Source organism: Gigantopelta aegis, chromosome 10 (assembly GCF_016097555.1).
Source record: "Gigantopelta aegis isolate Gae_Host chromosome 10, Gae_host_genome, whole genome shotgun sequence".
NCBI classification, from domain to species: domain Eukaryota; kingdom Metazoa; phylum Mollusca; class Gastropoda; order Neomphalida; family Peltospiridae; genus Gigantopelta; species Gigantopelta aegis.
The window spans coordinates 8,672,056-8,691,487 of NC_054708.1; the positions used below are offsets into that span (position 1 = coordinate 8,672,056).

The 19,432-nt window shown below is 39.1% G+C and overlaps 2 protein-coding genes across 4 annotated transcripts in view; one reads left to right on the forward strand and one right to left on the reverse strand.

Annotated features, from left to right (window-relative positions):
* Window positions 1-8,234, reverse strand: part of LOC121382749 (band 7 protein AGAP004871-like) — a 55,322-nt gene extending 47,088 nt beyond the window's left edge. The window contains exon 1 of the mRNA XM_041512322.1: window positions 7,886-8,234. Coding sequence (XP_041368256.1) covers window positions 7,886-8,087 — 202 coding nt within the window. The 5' untranslated portion in view covers window positions 8,088-8,234. The remainder of the gene's footprint in view (window positions 1-7,885) is intronic.
* LOC121382751 (mechanosensory protein 2-like) overlaps window positions 1-19,432 on the forward strand; it is a 90,500-nt gene that overhangs the window by 3,769 nt on the left and 67,299 nt on the right. Inside the window, exon 1 of one of the 3 annotated variants that reach the window (XM_041512327.1) lies at window positions 5,335-5,482. The exons of 1 other annotated variant lie outside the window; for it this stretch is intronic. In XM_041512327.1, coding sequence (XP_041368261.1) covers window positions 5,440-5,482 — 43 coding nt within the window. In that variant the 5' untranslated portion in view covers window positions 5,335-5,439. Of the gene's footprint in view, window positions 1-5,334; window positions 5,483-8,572; window positions 8,909-19,432 lie in introns of those variants that run through there. One more of the 3 variants, XM_041512326.1, reaches the window with a different exon arrangement.

A 19,432-nucleotide genomic window follows, 5' to 3' on the forward strand; every position in this document is an offset into this window, starting at 1 on the left:
TCCAAGACAGGAAAGGTGGGGGGGGGGGGGGGGGGAGGAGAAGGGACCGTCTGCACTGGCAGGTGCAAGGGAGCACCAGCAGTCCGATTGAATCGGTAGCAGGCGGATGGGTTTTGGGGGCTATGGAATTTTGAGTGGAGCGATTTATCAAAAGAGAAAAGGTGCGCAGTTTTGTTGAGTGATTAGGCGCAATTTTGAACGGTCGGTCGAAAGGTAAAATGAGCTAGTATAGATTTTGGAATTCGAGTGTAACTCGTTAGTGGTTCGAGAGTAGCTCGTTATTTATAGACCTTCATGTTGCTGGTTGTCTCTCTAGGCTGTCCATGGGGTCCTTAGAAGGACCTGACCTACTCAGGTCGTGGCATGACAGCCCAGAGGAGACTCGTGCAATTGTGTAGACACTGGTAGGCAAGGCAGTTGTTCCGGGGTGGTAGAAGCGCAGGTGTTGATTTGGTCTTCAGTTTGCTCCTCAGTGACACCAAGTACATTCCAGCAGCGAGTATTTTGGTTTATTGGGGTGGGGGCGGCCGGTATTCTTTTGTTCGGCCTACCCCGGGTGTTTGCAATTGATTTTCCATTAGTTGAAAGGAGTCTTTTATATGCACCATCTCACAGACAGGATAGCACATATCACGGCCTTTGGTAAACCAGTCGTGGTGCACTGGCTGGAACGAGAAATAGCTCAATGGGTCCGCCGACGAGGATCGATCCCAAACCGACCTCGCATCAAGCGGGCGCTTTAGCATTGGGCTAGATCCCGCCACTGACAGCGATGTGGATACATTTTGAAACAACGATATGTAAGATAAACAGTATATAAAGCACACGAGTGTGGTATTCTGTCTCAAACCCACCCCCCCCCCCCCCCAAAAAAAAAAAAAAAACCCAAAAAAACCCCAAACAAACGAAACAAAAAACCCCAAAACAAAACAAAAACCAACAAGACACCCCCCCCCAAAAAAAAAAAAAAACAAAAAAAAAAAAAACCCCAACCCCACAACAATTTTACACGTTTTTAAAAATTAAAACTTATTTGGGCTACAGAACAATCTGTTTCATTATTGTTAATTTCATTGGTCGGTATAACTTTGGCATTCGGGTCTACGCTGTTGAGTGGCCAATCGATATCTCTACCACAAATACCACAGCTACTGTTGTTCGGGTAGGTAAGAAAGAAAGAAAGAAAGAAATGTTTTATTTAACGACGCACTCAACACATTTTAATTACGGTTATATGGCGTCAGACATATGGTTAAGGACCACATAGATTTTGAGAGGAAACCCGCTGTCGCCACATAGGCTACTCTTTTAAGACAGGCAGCAAGGGGTCTTTTATTTGCGCTTCCCACAGGCAGGATAGCACAAACCATGGCCTTTGTTGAACCAGTTATGGATCACTGGTCGGTGAAAGTGGTTTACACCTACCCATTGAGCCTTGCGGAGCACTCACTCAGGGTTTGGAGTCGGTATCTGGATTAAAAATCCCATGCCTCGACTGGGATCCGAACCCAGTACCTACCAGCCTGTAGACCGATGGCCTGCCACGACGCCACCGAGGCCGGTGGGTAGGTAAGAAGACCACGTAAGCCAAACTTATTTTCAAAAACAAATGGTATAAAAGCCTAATCTGTATTTTGGCATAAACTATGTCAACGAAACGCTGGTGTCTTCGTATACTGCTGACAAACAATGGGAAATCGAAAACATTACACAAACAAAAAATTGCTGGATCTACCAAACAAATAATTACACAATCAACAGAAAGACAAAACATAACTTTTTATTATTTATCCAGGACTATAAATGCACGCTTCGTTTTGTGATGGGTATTACGTTGACATTTCAATCAAAATGGACTTTCCAACAAACATTGTGTTGTCACACGTTTTCCGATAATAGATTCAATCTTTTGATCGACACATTACCGGTTTTACTATCCAACATCTAGTTCCAACAAACCGTTTCCGTAACAATGAAAGTAAAGTACCTAGTGTTTGCAACACAATCGATTTATTATTATTATTCATATTCACATTCCTCACACAAAAGCGACAAAATAAAACAGTATACTTTTCTGACACATGGTTCGAACTCATAGGCCGAATCCTGTTTTAATGAAACGCAGATGTTTTATAAAGCATAGTAAATGTACGTAGTTAAACGCAGATGTTTTATAAAGCGTAGTAAATGTATGTAGTTAAACGCGTATAAACACGTAAACAGGCTTTATAAATACGGCCCACGTTGTTAAATGGGATTAATTGATAATCAGGCATCTGTAATTTGTTTAGTTTTTAATATTAATACATTACAAATAATAATAATAATAATAAAGGAAATAAGAGATGTGTGAAAACCATGAAATAATTTTGTTATTTTGTACGATTTGGTGAAACAATATACAAGCTATGTGAATTTAAGCGTTCATCTTTCAAAATATTGTTAACCAATCATTTAAAATAATATATTGGTTTTTCATTTGGCATCTTGTAGAATAATAAAATGTAACATTTTAAATATATGGACGTGGTTTATACAGCTCGGGTTTGTTTGAGGGATTTTTTTTGGGTTTTTTAATGGCCTCCACTATCTCGCATCATCGCTTACAAATCCTTTAGTTGTGACAGGATAATGTAGATGACGAGTTTTATTAACGTGTGGAATTAGTATTTACAGGTTGCTGTAAATGACGAGTTTTATTAACGTGTGGAATTAGTATTTACAGGCTGATGTAGATGACGAGTTTTGTTAACGTGTGGCATTAGTACTTACAGGTTGCTGTAGATGACGAGTTTTGTTAACGTGTGGAATTAGTATTTACAGGCTGCTGTAGATGACGAGTTTTGTTAACGTGTGGCATTAGTATTTACAGGCTGGTGTAGATGACGAGTTTTGTTAACGTGTGGCATTAGTATAGACCTTGGAACTGACAGTCCTCCTATAGACGATGTGGGACCGATGTATTGTCCTGGAAACTAGCAGTCCTCATATAGACGATGTGGGAACGATGTATCGTCCTGGCAGTCATCATATAGACGACGTGGGAACGATGTATTGTCCTGGGAACTGGCAGTCCTCATATAGACGATGTGGGAACAATGTATCGTCCTGGGAACTGGCAGGCCTCATACAGACGATGTGGGAACGATGTATCGTCATGGGGACTGGCAGTCCTCGTATAGACGATGTGGGAACGATGTATCGTCATGGGGACTGGCAGTCCTCATATAAACGATGTGGGAACGATGTATCGTCCTGGGAACTGGCAGCCCTCGTATAGACGATGTGGGAACGATGTATCGTCATGGGGACTGGCAGTCCTCATATAGACGATGTGGGAACGATGTATCGTCATGGGGACCGGCAGGCCTCATACAGATGATGTGGGAACGATGTATGGTCCTGGCAGTCCTCATACAGACGATGTGGGAACGATGTATGGTCCTGGCAGTCCTCATACAGACGATGTGGGAACGATGTATTGTCCTCATACAGACGATGTGGGAACGATGTATCGTCCTGGCAGTCCTCATACAGACGATGTGGGAGCGATGTATGGTCCTGGCAGTCCTCATACAGACGATGTGGGAACGATGTATGGTCCTGGCAGTCCTCATACAGACGATGTGGGAACGATGTATCGTCCTGGGAACTGACAGTCCTCCCAACCATTGAAATTGCCCACGGCAATCGGCAATGCCGTGGAGTTTTAAATTCTCCACAGCATTTTTTTTGCCTTGGACTATATTCAGATTTTTTCTTACTTGCCAGAGTTGCCTCCTATTTCCGAAACACTTTGAATTGGGAGCTTTAAAGGCATACTGTCACGGATTTAAGGACCGTATTTCTCTAAAAATGGATAATAACTAAAAATTACATTAATTGTTGGAAACCAAATCTAGCTATTGCATTACCTTAACTGAACCATGATGGAGTGAAATCCATGTCAACCCTCTCTGCAATTTTAGTTTCTGAATTATGGACCATTGCCATAATTAAATTATTTTTACAAAATATCATTAATAAATGGAGCATGGTGGTTATGAACATGGTTGAATAAAGTACATTTAGGGACAAATCAAATGATTTTTGTTCAGGTAATACTTTGTTTGACTATTAAATAGGTCAGTGATCTGTGACAATATGCCTTTAAAGCATCCTTTTCACAGTATCTCTGTACCCTGTGCAGAGATGTGATTTGAAAATGCTAATATTTCTGTCGTTTCGATTATGTAACATATATCGCTTGAACATGCTTGCAATATGAATGCGCTCATTTTGCCATTTTAATAATGGTATTTGTAGTCTTTTCCAGAATCACTGAACAAATGCATTTGGGCCGGCACGCTAGCCCGCAATCCCTGGACAAATCCAGAACGGAATACTGATTTCCGTTACAGCCTTGTCCTTCGTAGTGGACAATCGCCATTAGTTTTGTGTTTGCGACAACTACCTGTAACAGCTTTGACCTTGAACAAGTGCCCGCAATTCATTCGAATGCATGTTTTATTTGTTGGTATAGCTAGGATTTTATATTGGGGCAATGTCTATGAATCATGTTCTGGGGCGACAGGCAAATAAAAAAGGTAGTGGATAAAAAGAAGTGTAATTAGGTGTGTGTGTGTTTGGGGGGGGGGGGGGGGGGGGTATGCCACCAAAGACGCCCTGGCTACGCCAGTGGTTTGAAATCAATTGTTGTTTATTTATTTAATGCCCTTCCCATCTCTTTGGCACGACCTTCTTAATTCCACCTCCCAGTAGTAGAACATGTACGATAAACAGGTTACTGAAATATGTACAATACTAAATGGATCTTACAAGAAACAACAAATTGGATATGTTTTAAATGTGTTGTAGGCTACTTTTAAAGGGACATTCCTGAGTTTGCTGCAATTTTTAAGGTGTTATCGACTAACAGACTTTTTGACGACCAGAAACACATTGAATATAAAGACACTGATATTCTAAACAAGAAAATATATTTAATATGTACGTTTAATCGTAGAACTTTTTTATTAGTCGGAAACATCTTACAATGCAGCAAACTCAGGAATGTCCCTTTAACGCCTTATCCAGGCCTAAGACAATTGAGAGAACAATAATTTCGATCGATTAAGTCCTATTTTGCTAAACACATTTTTCGTTGGCGCATTACATTTATGACATTAATTACATATGGTCATGTCGGGTTCTGTAAAAAAGAAATGGGTTATCTGAATTTGTTTTTGCGTAATCCATAAATGGTTTACACGCATATTTCAATTCTCGGAAGCGCGTTATTTGCCGGTTTAACTATAGATTATGTGCTATTATGTTCTTTATGCATCTGTCGCCACATCCACTACAGTAATTCGCCATAGACACAACACATCACGATCTGTGAACCTACGGTTTCCAAGTAGGTAACGTTTAACTGCACATACCATACCAGTCAGGCAAATGGCGACGAAGAACGAAAATGCATACATTGAAGCTTCCAATGGTAAGTTGATTTTTCAAGTGTCATACCATTTGTCATGGCTATATGGTAAGAAATTATATAACATGACAAATTGTCTCCCCCGTCTCTCTCAACAGAGGCACTATTTGTTGACACCATGACCTCTCTCTCTCTCTCTCTCTGTCTCTCTCTGTGTCTCTCTCTCTCTCTGTCTCTCCCTCCCTCTGTCTCTCCCCCTCTCCCCCCCCCCCCCTCTCTCTCTCTCTCTCTCTCTCTCTCTCTCTCTCTCTCTCTCTCTCTCTGTATGTATGCTCGTACACATTCCTTGCTATGCTACTACTAATTCGTCTGGTCTAACCAATTCTCCGTAGCTGTTCTCCTCCACAAAATCCGGACCCCAGAAATAATTAAAATTATCGCACCTCTAATATCTTATGCCTATAAGGCAACAATGTTAAAGACCCACAGGCAAAATGAAACCTATGGGCATTGGCCTAACGAGCCTTAAATTAGATTGAAAAGATAAACTAAAAACTATTCATGATTCTGCAAATAGTTTTATGGTAAAATAAAAATCATATAATCTAAATGGATTTTTGCACAAGGTCGAGTGACAATTATATTTTGACTAGGTCACGACTACTGCCGCGAATCTATGTAAATCTCCCTTCTGAGCTCATGGTCATATCGATACGCACCTGATATTCCAGCTTACTTTGTTTATGATTATTTTTTTTGGGTGGGTGAGTGTTGTTTTTTGTTCCTTTATTTGTGTATTTACTTTGTGTGTGTATGTGTGTGAGTGAGTGAGTTATCCCAGACCGGTTATTAATAGTAGTATAAGGAGGCCCTTATACTACTATTAATCATTGGTGCAGTCCACTTTTATCATAAGGTGATAAGAAATCATTCATGGGAGAAAATCACGCAGGCAGCTACCTTAGGCAAAATGAACAGAAAACGATAGCAATATTAATATTCGATCTAGAATACAACTGGCTAGTGGGTATTTAGACTGCAAAATACCAAACATTTTGCTGGATTTTTATTTATTTTTATTTTTTTTTTTTTTTATATGTTCATTTTTGTTATATTTATTGGATAGGTCGGGTGGTCATCAATTATTGGTACTAAATATGAGTGAGTGACAAAAAGGTCATTATTTTTCATTCCAGTAGGCCCCTACTTCCTTTCACTTTTCTTTTCCTCCTTTGAATTTAATCTCGGAGCGGGATTTAGCTGTCGGCTGAGCGCTCGCATCACAGGATCGAACCGATCTATCAGCTCCGCTTATCTTCAACTTTATTACATAATTATATTTTTTATAAGAATAAACTTTTATGTTGTTATTATTTTAACTTTTAGTTTCTTATAATAATATATTTATTTTTGTGCTAAATTTCATTTTTTCTTGCTTGTTTATTTTATTGTGTAGTAAATACGCTTTTATGTATTTATTATATTTGTTCACCTTTATATCATGTTTGTTTCACTGTTTTGATATACTTTTGTTGTCCACATCCACCTCTCAATCCTTGTTTCTCCAACCTCGTGCAGTGGCGGACCCAAGAGGGAGGGGTAGAGTGCTCTCCTTCAGCTGCTAAATTGAAAGAACGAGTCTACCTCACCCCGCACCAAAACATGGCCTTTACTTGCTGGATGTACCCAGTACAATATTATAACAGTCACAAGTGTGCTTGATATTTTGTCTGTGTATGTTTTGTTGGTGTTATAACAACTGCTACATTTTGACAGCCTATATATAACTTATTAAATTTACTCCATTGTCAAAAAAACAAAAAAAACAAAAACAACTTAGATCCGCCCCTAGCGTATACACTGCTGGTAGAGTGCACTTTGCCACACACACACACACACACAAAAGGAGAATGGCGGTACTGGGTCGGATGTAGAAAAACAGATTGACCCCTCCCCGTAATAGGCCTATAACGAACGTTTTATATAGCGTGATCCATTCCATCACAGAGAGTGACAAGATTACTGAAGGGCCCCTAGATAAGATGGATTCGACGCAGGCACGGCGGAAGCAAGTAGACATCGTGTGTGTGTGTGTGTGTGTGTGTGTGTGTGTGTGTGTGATTAAGAAGCAAAGAAAAGTTTCTAGGGGTTCGAGGGTATGCTCTCCCGTAAAAATTTGAAAACTTGATGTCCTGAAATGCCATTTCCTGCATTCTACAAGTGCACTTCATCTCTGCTTTAAAAGTTACTAACAATGTTTTTGATTCAGAATTATTGGGGTGGGGGGTAGAGCCCCCCCCCCATGCTCCGCCGTCCCTGGGATGGGGCACTATGGTACCTGTATCTTAAAAAGTATAATATTTTAAGTGATTCTTTCTTTAAATGGAGGGCGGCGGGTGCAACTGCGGACACTCATTTTTTTTATAAAACCAGTAACGGAAAAAAACCCAAACCAAACACACCTACCTCCAAAGACAAAGTCTGCACTATTTGATTTCGCCGTCGAAGGTCTTTGATCCATTTCGATTACTGGTGTTTGATTTCTGTCGTTCTCTAGGGCACCCCTATAACTAGTGTCGGTTTGGTGAGTGTACTCCTCTATGCTGCCCGCCTTCTGATTGTCAATAAGTAAGTTTATGTCTGGCTGCGGAGACACTCTGTTGGACATAATAATGTTGACTGATGTCTCCTTAACATGCACCAACTACAGTGGTCGATAGTAATCGTAAACATATAAACAGCTGGCGGCACCTAAAAAATTTAAAATGTCAATGCTAAGTGCAAAGGGTATTAATAAATGTTATGTTTCGTTAAGAGTTGAAATATCTTGCAGCGGTGGCTTCATTGGTGTAACTGAATCAGTTAATTGTTTGTCAATATGCGCGTGGTATGTGAAAATCGTGTCACGTCTCTTTGATAAACACGTTCCTTTGCTTACCTTAGATACAGTAGTCAAAATATGTAATGCTTCGTTCATTCAACTTACACAAATTTGGACCAACACTATTCATAACAAAATATAAACAAGGGCAACTACTCTAACAGAAATATATTTACACTTCATGAATATTCAGTGTACTATTTTCATCCGAAAGGTCATGTAGGGGTACCTGTCAATGACGTCACTGTGGGGTATCTGCAAAGTGGCAGATACTAATAAACAATAAATGATTTAAAATCCGACATTTTTACCATATAACATTTATTACGTTATAAATGCATATATTTATTTTATCTGGAATATAGCATGACGTGCTGATACTTGAGCGATACTATTGGGAAACCCATCTAGCTGTGCCGAGTATTGAGCAATCGAATACGGAATAGGTCTCGTGATTGTGACCCACTTTACAACGTAAAAACATCGGCGCTGAGTGGTGAAAGTTACACAGTCGTTCGTTTTGATCTTTTATAAATAGTAGTTCGTTTTTCATTCGATGGCAACCAGTAAGCCAGACCAAGAATTTTACAGAGTTGAAATGGAATCAGGTAGGTAGTATTGTCATAATATTCCGTTGCGTGGAGTGATGTCGGTACTGGAACATATTTTTAAAAACCAGATGACTGCCGTTTCATGATTATACACAGCAGCCGAGTAGACCCTGGCCTAGGTTATCATGGTTACGCATACTTCCCGTAAATTTGATTTTGATAATTATTGTAAGACACAATATAAAACGGAAGATAATATTACAGTAAAGAAAGGGCACGTAATTCTGAATGGCAAGCAGTTACTGAGTAGTGTAGTTTAGAAGATCATAAAATGATTTATCAATGGTCTCGCCCTATTGTGGTCATGAATCAATCATGTGTTCATTTTAAAGCTGTAATATCTTCTACTGAACAGAAATTTTAATAAAATCAGGTGTTTTCATTATCAACGAAATGATGTTGTCAATTGCCATTTATAAATATAACTCACTAATCTAGTGGCCATTTTTAATACATTTTTTATAATCACTAAGGTTTATATTAGGACAGTCCCCACCATGTTTTTGTATGAGTGCTTAGAGTACCGCTGGTAGTAGGTAAAGAAAAAAGTTGGTGTAGTGCTAAGAAGGAAAGGAAGGAAATGTTTTATTTATCGATGCACTCAGCACATTTTATTTACGGTTATATGGCATCGGACATATGGTTAAGGACCACACAGATATTGAGAGCAAACCCGCTGTCGCCACTTCATGGGCTACTGATCTTTTCGATTAGCAGCATGGGATCATTTATCTGCACTATCCCACAGACAGGATAACACATACCACGAGCAAGAAATAGCCCAATGGGCCCACCGACGGGATCGATCCCAGACCGACCATGCATCAGTAGTGCCGAGAGACCCTGGTTCATATCCTGTTGGTGAAGGTTGACTAATATATAGGGTTTGAAATATCAATTCAGGGCCCAGTTGATCCATAAGATTAATCAAGTTAGGGGCCAAGTAGGAAACAATGGGCCCGCCAACAGGGATTGATCCAAAACCGATTTCGCATTGAGTGATCGCTAAATTTACCACTGGGTTACGTCCCGCCTTTATAGTCATTGTAATACCAAATTATGTTTTAGTATGCAACATGGTCATGTTGTGCCATTGTAGAGCTGCATATAATTCATACATACATATATCTAGATGAATATCACCTCTGATGCATTCGTTTTATAAGGATAATGGCATGCATATTATTTATTGGTAAATTCATGAATGTTTCATGACACCCCAGCACAAAAATACTTGTCAGTCTTTTTTTGACACCCAATGACCAATGTGTTTGTTACATGAGGTGTCATTACCTTTCTATAAAAATTTTCATTCGTTCTTTCATTCTACCACGACTGGTATATCAAAGGCCTGGTATGTGCTATCCTGTCTGTGGGATGGTGCATATAAAAGATCCAATTGCTGCCAATCGTAAAGAGTAGCCCATGAAGTGGCGACAGCAGGTTTCCTCTCTCAATATCTGTGTGGTCCATAACCATATGTCTGATGCCATATAACCTTAAATGAAATGTGTTGAATGCGTCGTTAAATAAAACATTTCCTTCGTTTTTTCATTCATTCATTCATTAGTAGAACATTCGTTTGAGATATATGATGAACTATTAATATAAACACATTTGTTTTTCTCCCGTTCCAGCCGTTCCTTCATCACTGGTATTGGTATATTAAGGCTGTGACATGCTATATATGATTTGACAGAAGTTTAACTTAATTTTGTGGTGGATTATATTTGTTGAATATTTGTACCAAACCTACAATAACTGAGGGTAGATTAGAAAAAAGACTCATGTGTGCTATATACAGTATGCTTAGCAGGCCCTCACATTTCATGGAAATAATCGTTTCTGGTATTCTATTGGTACAATCATGGAACCGAAATTTAATTTCCCATGATTATTATATGGAGTACGACTATTCAACAAAAATAATATATATATAATTATGTGTTTAAAAACAGTTTCCGATGGGTTCCCATGATCACAAAGGCACAGAACCGAAAAAGTGTTTCCCATGAAATTTGAAATCATATGGGCTGCTTAGCAGAGCTCTGGTATGTAGGACCGTGTCAAATTGTCGTCAAAATACACATATTATAGTGCCTGCATGGTACAGCTAGTCCATGTACATGCAAGTATCATAAATTATGGGCTTTCTATATAGGTTACCGATATGAAACATTTATGAAGTTTACCATTACCCTTAACATTCCTTCACAAACACTGATACTTTCATAAACATTTAGATGGTAGTGGGGTTTTTCTTAACATTTTCTGGAGAAAGAGTTCTGTTCTTGACATTCTTGGCATGGTAATCTCCTGGTACCCTGAAACAAGTGTTCGCGACTTATTTCGGTGCCTCCTGCATGAAAACAAAGCACGTTTTTCAAACTGAAAGAGTGTATTTTTTGGTGGGGTGATTGAGATAGCTGCCTCCCACTCCAGACTAGTTATATGGGTCTGTATACTAAACAATTATATACATGTATGTAGCATTATGTCATGTCATGTCATAGAGTTTTACGTGCACATTCAGAACAAGCTGTTGTAGCGCACGCCTGTCATGGGCACAAGAGCCGGCCTTGGCTGGCTCCTCCGTCCATGACAGGAAAGGTGGGGGGATGGAAGAGGAGGGACCGCCTGCACTGGCAGGTGCAAGGGAGCACCAGCAGCCCGATCAGTCGGCAGCAGGTGGGTGGGGGTGGTGGTGGTGCTATGGAATTTGAATGGAGCAGTTAAATGCCGAAGAGATTTTGATTGAGGGAATTTGGCGCAATTGTGAATGGTCGGTCGAAAGGTAAATGGCCGAGCTAATATAGGTTTTGATATTAGTGAATCGAGAGTAGCTCGTTAATTTTAGACCTTTACGATGCTGTGGTGTCTCCCTATGTTGCCCATAAGGCCCTTATAAGGGCCTGACCGCTTCTGGTCGAGGCATCACCAAGTACCAAGTTATTACCAGCAGCAAGTATTGGGGGTTTGGGTGGGGAAGGCCGATATTCTTTTGTTCAGCTTCCCCCGGGTGCATTGCAGTTGTGTACTCGGAACGGTATTCTTTTGTCCGGTTCCTTATTAGAGTACGTGCTGGGCCATTAAATGGGGGCGGGTGCATTGTTATTATTAGTCAATGCACCCTGTGTACTGATGCAGTGAGCGTGTAGTCTGTGTGTGAATCCTAGTTTTGTGTTACGGTTGTACCTATTGTCTTAAGTCAGAAATACTACCTATGAGTATGAGTCGGGTTATTGTGCGACAGGAAATTATAAACAGTGATTGGTGGTGGTTGTGGGGGGGGGTGGTTGTGGGGGGGAGGGGTATGGGGGCCACACAAGTGACATGTAGTGCAGTTTCTGCCAGAGAGTACGAAGGGAAAGGGTAAAATTACGTATGTACCCTAAAATCTGAGAAATTAATAGATATATTTTAATAATTTTTAGAAAGTTTATGGTAAGAAAACTGCTAATTAAACTTTGTAAAAGTACTTTAAGTGAAACGTCCTATTTCTAAAGATTTCAAACCCATAACCACCTAGTAGGAGCACTTATGATCTGGTTTAAAAAAAATTATATAGCCTCTAATTATTTTCTGGCAGAAAGCCTATATAGTGGTAATATTACAATGGATGGAATCAAAAGTCTACGAGGAAATATTTTGTTAAAAAAAATCTTGATTAGTGATATTTCTAGTCAATTGAAATTACTGTTTAATGTTTTAAAATTGTGTAGCTATCTCTGAAACTTGCATATCGAATCACGGCATGATACTTAACAAAATGTTCCCTGTCTACCCATTGGAAATGTTTTATTTAATGACACACTGTCTGCCCATTGGTGACATACATGTACATGTAGCAGATGTCATCACTTAAAAGAAGCGATCACTTTGGCTCAATCCTCCTCATTCCCCTGAGACTAGTTTAAAGAGAGTCATTTTGAGCTTGAAACAGGAAGTAAAATATGGTCGCCTGTTGGAAGTATGACAGCACATGGTGACGGGTGGGTTTAAAATAGACTAGTTTGTGAAAAAGTAAATCTCTGAGATAATCGTACATGTACACAAGACCTGATAGCCTCTTGAGAAAGTAACCTATGATTTTTTATGGTTTTGTAGCAGCTGAATTTCTATTCCACCTGCTACATCTAAAAAAAATGGACTGCTTTTTGCTTTTTGCAATCTCAATATTTCAAGCCTTGCTACGTTGCGTGTGATTAAAAAAAACAAAGTACTAGAAAAAGATTAAATTGTGTGTGGTAATATCTTAAATGGCTCCTTATAATCCAAGTTATGGGAGCAATTGATCACTTGATGGGCTTTGATGTACCTTAAATAAACCACATGTTTGTTTGTCCAGACAAATGAATATCTGCTCGGACAAGCAAAATGCATCTCGGTGGTTATCCGGTGGACAAGTAAAAACAATTTACAAATTGTTTTATTTCAAGCAATTGTAAGTGTTTTTTGGACAAGTGAAAATTTAAATATTGATGAATATGTAGAATGTTTATTATTTTTTTTTTTTTCTTGTTTGGAGGGCTAGTGAAATAGTCTGTTATTTTTATCACTGACTATATAAATTACAATACTGCCAGAAATAATAATTTTTGTGTAATCCAGAGGCTTGTTCAGGATATGTCATTCATGTATAAATTGAAACATTAAAAAGCAAGTTTTTGAGAGGAGCAGACTTATTCATTTGGAAATAATTAAAAGTGGGAAATTTAAGGTGAGAGCAGTACATTCTGCAGTCTGAAACTAAAACTCGTAACAACTCAATTGTCTAAATACATAGCTGCATGTAGCTGAGATTTTAAGATTTATTTGACAAACTGTCACATTGTAGCATTTTGTACCTTTGTTTGATGCTCAATAACCATGTGTATTTTTGTGCTGGGGTGTCGTTAAAAATTAATTTCTACATTATTATTAATTTTTACTGACATTAACAGAACTGTCATTTGACACATAATAGAATCATCATTTTGGCACATAACAGAACTGTCATTTGACACATAATAGAATCGTCATTTTGACACGACAGAACTGTCATTTGACACATAATAGAATCGTCATTTGACACATATCAGAATCATCATTTGACACATAAGAGAATCGTCATTTGACACATACACATAATATAATTCATCTCGCTCAAAACATTATTCAGTGAAACATTCACGTTTTCGGTTGAACAATGACTATGAATAATTTTGTAACAGCTGCATGAGTATACACATATATATTCAAATACGGCATAATTTTCAGCATTCTGAGCACAATAACAGGAAAATGTGCAGAGGGGGTGGGGGCATATGGTGTCTATTATAGTCTATGTCCTTTCCACAGCCCTTGTGATCAGTTTTAGAACAGCTCTTGGTGATAAGTTTTTAACCATAATTAATTGTGACATTTAACTTACTTTTAGAACTCCTCCAGGTTTTGAACTTAAAAGATTATTTATATATATATATATATATATATATATATATATATATATATATATATATATATATATATATATATATGTGTGTGTGTGTGTGTGTGTGTGTGTGTGTGTGTGTGTGTGTGTGTGTGTGTATGTATGTATATATATATATATATATATATATATATATATATATATATATATGTATGCAGGGTACCTTTTGGTTAACAATATTTCTAGTCAATTGAAAATTGATTAGCAACTACTGTTTAATGAGTAGCGATTTGAAAGTTGCATAGCGAATCGTGACGTGATAGTGAACAAAAGTTTTCCTGACATATGTGTCTAATTAAACCCCTGTTTACCCCAACCCACAGGGTCTAGCTCTAGATGTGCACTTAACACTGACTTGGACCCACTGTGCGTGGAATACGCACCCAGTATGTACTGGCCCTATAGGCGATGTGAACCATATTGCCATCAAGGTGGGTGATATGTGACGATATTACACCCCATGTTGTAAGTGGTAATGTTGCTAAACACAGGTCTGGCACGATGATGGAAAATCAATGGTTTGTAATGGTGTATTGATTGACGATTCCCTCGAGACGGTAGGACTATTACTATACAATAGGCAGCCTCTGCTGCACAGTGTGTTTCCAAATATTGCTGTTTGCTTACAGTACTCGCTCACTCAACGTACCTTTATTCTTTAAATTGTTCTATGCAAATTTTATATCGTCCCTGTTAATTTCTCATTTGAATAACAGTTATTTTGTGCAATTCATGCACTTGCAACTTGGTGGTTTATAATGCTGCTAGCGGTTAATTAATTGCTATTGAATTTCAGTTGCACATGTCACATGATGTGTATAGCTTTGCCGATAGGTGATGGTGTATGTACATGTATGTATACATGTGTGGTGAAGTGATGAACAAACCTGTTCAGTGTATGCATGACCACTTCTGTTTGGAATTGGACAACATTTCGTCATTGATCATGAAGTTCCAGCAGCAGAGATTGATTAATAATTAGTTAAAGGGCGGGACATAGCCCAGTGGCAAAGCTCTTGTTTGATGTGTGGGCAGTTTAGGATCGATCCCCGTTGGTGGGCCCTTTGTGCTATTTCTCGTTCCATGACTGGTATATCAAAGGTTGTGGTATGTGCTATCCTGTTTGTGGGATGGTGCATATAAAAGATTCCTATTTTATGGAAAAATATAGCGGGTGTCTTCTCTGAGACCATATGTCAAAACTTCAAATGTTTGACATCCAATAGCTATGATTAATATATCAATGTGCTCTAGTTGTGCCGTTAAACAAAACAAACTAACTTTAATCAAGTTAAATGTACAGTTGTGCTTTTGGGAACATAACTGTTTGGTACATGTACCTTTTGGCAGACACTTGAAGTCACTTCTAAATCTGCAAAGAGAGTGAATGTTTTCTTTATTAAAACTTAAATATTTAATAAATAAAAGATATGAAGGTGAAATGATATTAAAAAAGCTTTTAAGTAATAAATAAAAGATACAATAGTTTAAATGATAAATGAGTGATATAAAAGTTTAAATAATACATAAAACTATTGCAACTTGAACATTGTCATAATTTAAGTCTTGGAACCATAAAATTTGTACCATGCAAGGCTCAAAATTAATGACGTGCGGCAAGTGGTAAATTACCGTAATGCCCTAGTTATATGCACCAATGTCCTAACAATTAAACAAAGTCTCACAGCCAATGTGTGACCGGTCTTGGTGGCTCAGTGGTTAGCCATCTGACTACAGGCTGGTAGGAACAGGGTTCGCAGCTCGGCACCGGCTCCAACCCAGAGCAAGTTCTTAAGGGCTCAATGGGTAGGTGTAAGGCCACTACACACTCTTCTCTCTCACTAACCACTAACCAACTAACAGCTAACCCACTGTCCTAGACAGACAGCCCAGATAGCTGAGGTATGTGCCCAAGACAGCGTGCTTGAACCTTAATTGGATATTTAAGAACGAAAATAAGTTGAAATGAAATGAACAGCCAATGTGCCTTATTTCCAGTGTTAGTAATTGGTAGGGCTGTTATTTAGTAAAGTTAAAAAATGGCAAAAATTCAGTTGTTTTCCAACAAAATATAAATCATTGCATGCATTTTGTTTTTCACGAAATTAGAATTATATTAAAATTTGCAGTTGGTGAATTTGGCGAGTGGCAATGCTATTATTCTGAATGGATGGTGTTGTGTTATATTAAGACATTTGTAACTTGCTCAGCATGCATACTCACATACCGGCCTCGGTGGTGTCGTGGTTAAGCCATCATTCTACAGGCTGGTAGGTACTAGGATCGCATCCCAGTCGAGGCATGGGATTTTTAATCCAGATACCGACTCCAAACCCTAAGTGAGTGCTCCGCAAGGCTCAATGGGTAGGTGTAAACCACTTGCACCGACCAGTGAGCCATAACTGGTTCAGCAAAGGCCATGGTTTGTGCTATCCTGCCTGTGGGAAGCGCAAATAAATGATCCCTTGTTGCCTGATGTAAAAGAGTAGCCTATGTGGTGACAACGGGTTTCCTGTAAAAAACGGTGTCAGAATGACCATATGTTTGACGTCCAATAGCCGATGATAAGATAAAAAATCAATGTGCTCTAGTGGCGTCGTTAAATAAAACAAACTTTACTTTTTTTGCATACTCAAATGTGAATCCTGGAAGTTGTTTTATTACAGAAACAAAACAATTCACACTTAATTATTCTGAATGGATGCTGTTGTATTATATTGAGATACTTGCATCTTGGTCAACATACACAAACGTGAATCCTTGAAGTTGTTTTATTACAAAAAACATAAAACAATTCACACTTAATTATTGTGAATGGATGCTGTTGTATTATATTGAGACATTTGTTCAACTTTATCTTAATTTGTTACCCTGCCTTCTGGCCAAATGCCAAATTTGAGGCCTAGCTGTTGCATTACTCCCAAACCCAGGTATTAGACCCTAGCTATTGTGAAGGTGAACCTCATTTTTTACTCCTAAATGTTTTTATTGTGACCGGGTTTTGTTTTGTTTTGTTTGTTTGTTTTTTTGGTGTGTGTTTTTTTGAGATAATCTTTAGTTACACACCTCCATGTTGGAGTAGAAATTTTGTAATGATAGGAAAAAACCTTAAGTGTTGTTTGAACAAGTTTAAGTCACTATGGAAAGTTCCTGTTGAATCATTATTGCTTAATATTCACCAGGATGTGGTTGTGGAATGTATTGCGACATGTTACAGTGAATGTATCCATCCTACATACATATAATACATTATAGCGGGGAACTTTTTAATTGATATATTTCATCATAAAATATGACAGGTGTATTTTCCTTTATATACTACTCAAAAGAATTTAAGGGTCAAACATTTATAACCAAATAAGTTTCAGAGTGTATTAGATTGATGATGTAAACTACACCAAAAATTTAATTTATTGTTCCATATTTACAAAAAACCCACAAATAAACGTCACTGTATACAAGAAAGTCACATGACATGCTGTCAAAGTTGAAGGTTGTCAAACATGGATTTTACACATTAGAACATTAGTTTAATAGTGTGTGAATCCACCCCTGGCGCAAATACACTCGACACATCGTTGCCTCATGCTGTTGATCAGACGTCTGAAGAACTCTTGGGGAATGGCCTGCCACTCTGCCATAAGAAGTTGACCCAGATCATGAAGATTGGCCGGAGGGGCATGGTTATCCCGAACTCTCCTGCCTAATTCATCCCAGGCATGCTCTATTGGGGCCAAGTCAGGCGAATATGCTGGCCAATCCATCCTGGCGATACCTTGTTGTCTGAGAAAGTCCGTTACCACCCTGGCGCGGTGGGGTCTGGCATTGTCATCCTGCAGAACTACCCCGCCGCCAATCTGCTGAAGGCCTGGGAGAACCAACGGCCGGATAATCTCATTCAGATAGTGGATTCCATTCAGATTGCCATCCACCACATAGAGGGGGGTCCTGTGGTTGATAGAGATGCCGTCCCACACCATGACGCTGCCACCACCGAACCGGTGACGTTGTCTAACGTTAACATCAGCGAAGCGCTCCCCAGGACGTCTGTAGACACGAACCCGACCGTCGTTGAACTGGAGACTAAACCTGGACTCATCAGTGAACATCACTCGACCCCACTGAACACGTTGCCACCGCAGATGAAGCGTGCACCAGTGACGTCTGGCCGTTCTGTGACGTAGTAGGAGTGGTGGTCGAACAGCCTGGCGACGGCAGCGTAGATTATTGGCTCTCAGACGATTGCGTATGGTTTGATCAGACACTCGATTTCCAGTCGCAGACCGCAGATTGTCACGTAATCGGCGTGCAGTGGTTGTGCATTGACGTAGAGCCATATTGGTGATGTAGCGGTCCTCTCTATTTGTAGCGCTTCGGGGTCTTCCCGAACGTGGACGATTTCGAACAGAATTCGTTGCTTGTTACCGTTGCCACAGTCGGCCAACGACATTCTGACTGACACCAAGTCTCAGAGCAACATTTCTTTGCGTATTGCCATCCTGAAGCCAAGCAATAGCCCTTCCTCGATCTTCGATAGTCAGTTGAAGTTGTACCATTGTCGAATTTGGAGTGTGCACCGTACACGAACGCAAGCTCCAATTATACGGAAATTCAGCATTGGGAACATGGAATACACGTGCAAAGCGTGCAAATGAAGCCCTTTGTGAAAAAGCAAGTTATGGGCACTTAGCAGACCTTTCGCTTTCGCCCTAATTTACGTGCAAATGTAAGCATGTTTTCGCCATTAGAACTAGTCGACAGTGTCAATGACAGTGGATTTTAATTCATTTATGGGTTGCTTAGACCCACTTTCGTCAAAATGGAACAATACCATGCGTGACATTATGGTCTAGCTAATATAATTGACATTCAGAAAATAATGTCGAAAATATCGTCTGACCCTTAAATTCTTTTAAGTAGTATATAATGTCACAAACTGTCTAAATGTAGGACATGTTCACAGTGACAGTCAGTATAAAACATTTATATTTCAATTAGGGCCTGCATTCTGCATATGCCCGGGTACGTTGGTGCATATAATGTAGATA